Source organism: Nicotiana tomentosiformis, chromosome 10 (genome assembly GCF_000390325.3).
Source record: "Nicotiana tomentosiformis chromosome 10, ASM39032v3, whole genome shotgun sequence".
Lineage (NCBI taxonomy): Eukaryota > Viridiplantae > Streptophyta > Magnoliopsida > Solanales > Solanaceae > Nicotiana > Nicotiana tomentosiformis.
Window position 1 is genome coordinate 71,502,989 of NC_090821.1, and position 1,086 is coordinate 71,504,074.

At 34.9% G+C, this 1,086-nt stretch overlaps 1 protein-coding gene across 1 annotated transcript; it reads right to left on the reverse strand.

Moving 5' to 3' along the window:
• Positions 1 to 240: 240 nt before the first annotated feature.
• Positions 241 to 791, reverse strand: LOC104107268 (small polypeptide DEVIL 4-like). The gene has a single exon (XM_009616022.4). The coding sequence runs from the start codon at positions 594 to 596 to the stop codon at positions 456 to 458; it is 141 nt and encodes a 46-aa protein (XP_009614317.1). The 5' UTR covers positions 597 to 791; the 3' UTR covers positions 241 to 455.
• Between the last annotated feature and the right edge of the window lie 295 nt (positions 792 to 1,086).

Below are 1,086 nucleotides of genomic sequence, written 5' to 3' on the forward strand. Positions count from 1 at the left end.
AGATCAATATCATTGTGCAATTTTTTTTGAATTTCAAACACTTCACATCAATTGAATTGTGATTTGAACCTTTTTTCTTGTAGGGATTAAGTGATCAAAAGGGAAAGAATCAACAAAATCATAGATCACTAAACCCCACAATTTAACATAGGAATACTAGAATTTAATACAGAAGAAAGTTGAAGTCATGAAGTACCATTGATCTAAGAAAAGAGGAAGGAAGAGAATTTAGACACAATATAATCAAAATCATTTTCCTTAATTAACACTATCCGATATGTATACAGGAAACCTTAATAAGCTAAATTAGTACAAAATTGTTAAACCCCTTTTAGCTAATATCCTCCATGATATGTACACTCCCAAGAAGAGGGAAAAGAAAAATAGGGAAGAATATAGAGAAAGTTAAACCCCTTAATTAATTCCCTTTTTTTCTTGTTTTATTTTTTGCTCTTTCAATCATGCCAACAAAGGAGCATCACTACACATCTTCTAATAATGTAAAGTTTTGCCCTTTGTTCTCTAAGTACTCCTCCAACTCCTCTGCTTGAAATTCTCCTCTTTGAACTTCCCATATTTGTGCTGCTCATCTTCATCTTTAACTCAATTGTGATGAGAGGATAAAAATCAAGAAATGATGAAAATTTGAGTGTCTTTTGAAGAGATTCTTGGATTTTCTTTTGCTTTTCTTGGTTTAGAGCTTTGAGATTTTGTGTTGAAGTTTGAATGTGAGAAGGGAGAGAGCAAAGAGGAGTTCTTATAGGGGAGATTGAGGAGTGGTCCAAACTTGTAATGGTCGAGTAAAGAGGCAACTATGTGGGCATCAAAGGATGTGCAATGCCTCTCCTATAGCTCACCAGACAGTCCATTGTGGGTCCTACTTTCCACTTGGTACCCCATACCCCACATCACAACCCCCACCCCCACCACCCGCACACACACACCCCACGCCAAGTGAAATAAAGTAACATTTAAAACTTATACTAGTAGAATTACATATACAAACTACATATCCCATAATGTATTATCCACTTTTCAAATTCAATCACACTTATGAAGTTATATATACAGTTAGATCTTTCCGTA

Excerpts from the sequence above, each read along its gene's own strand:
- LOC104107268 (XM_009616022.4), bottom strand. The coding sequence starts at position 596 with ATGAAGATGAGCAGCACAAATATGGGAAGTTCAAAGAGGAGAATTTCA.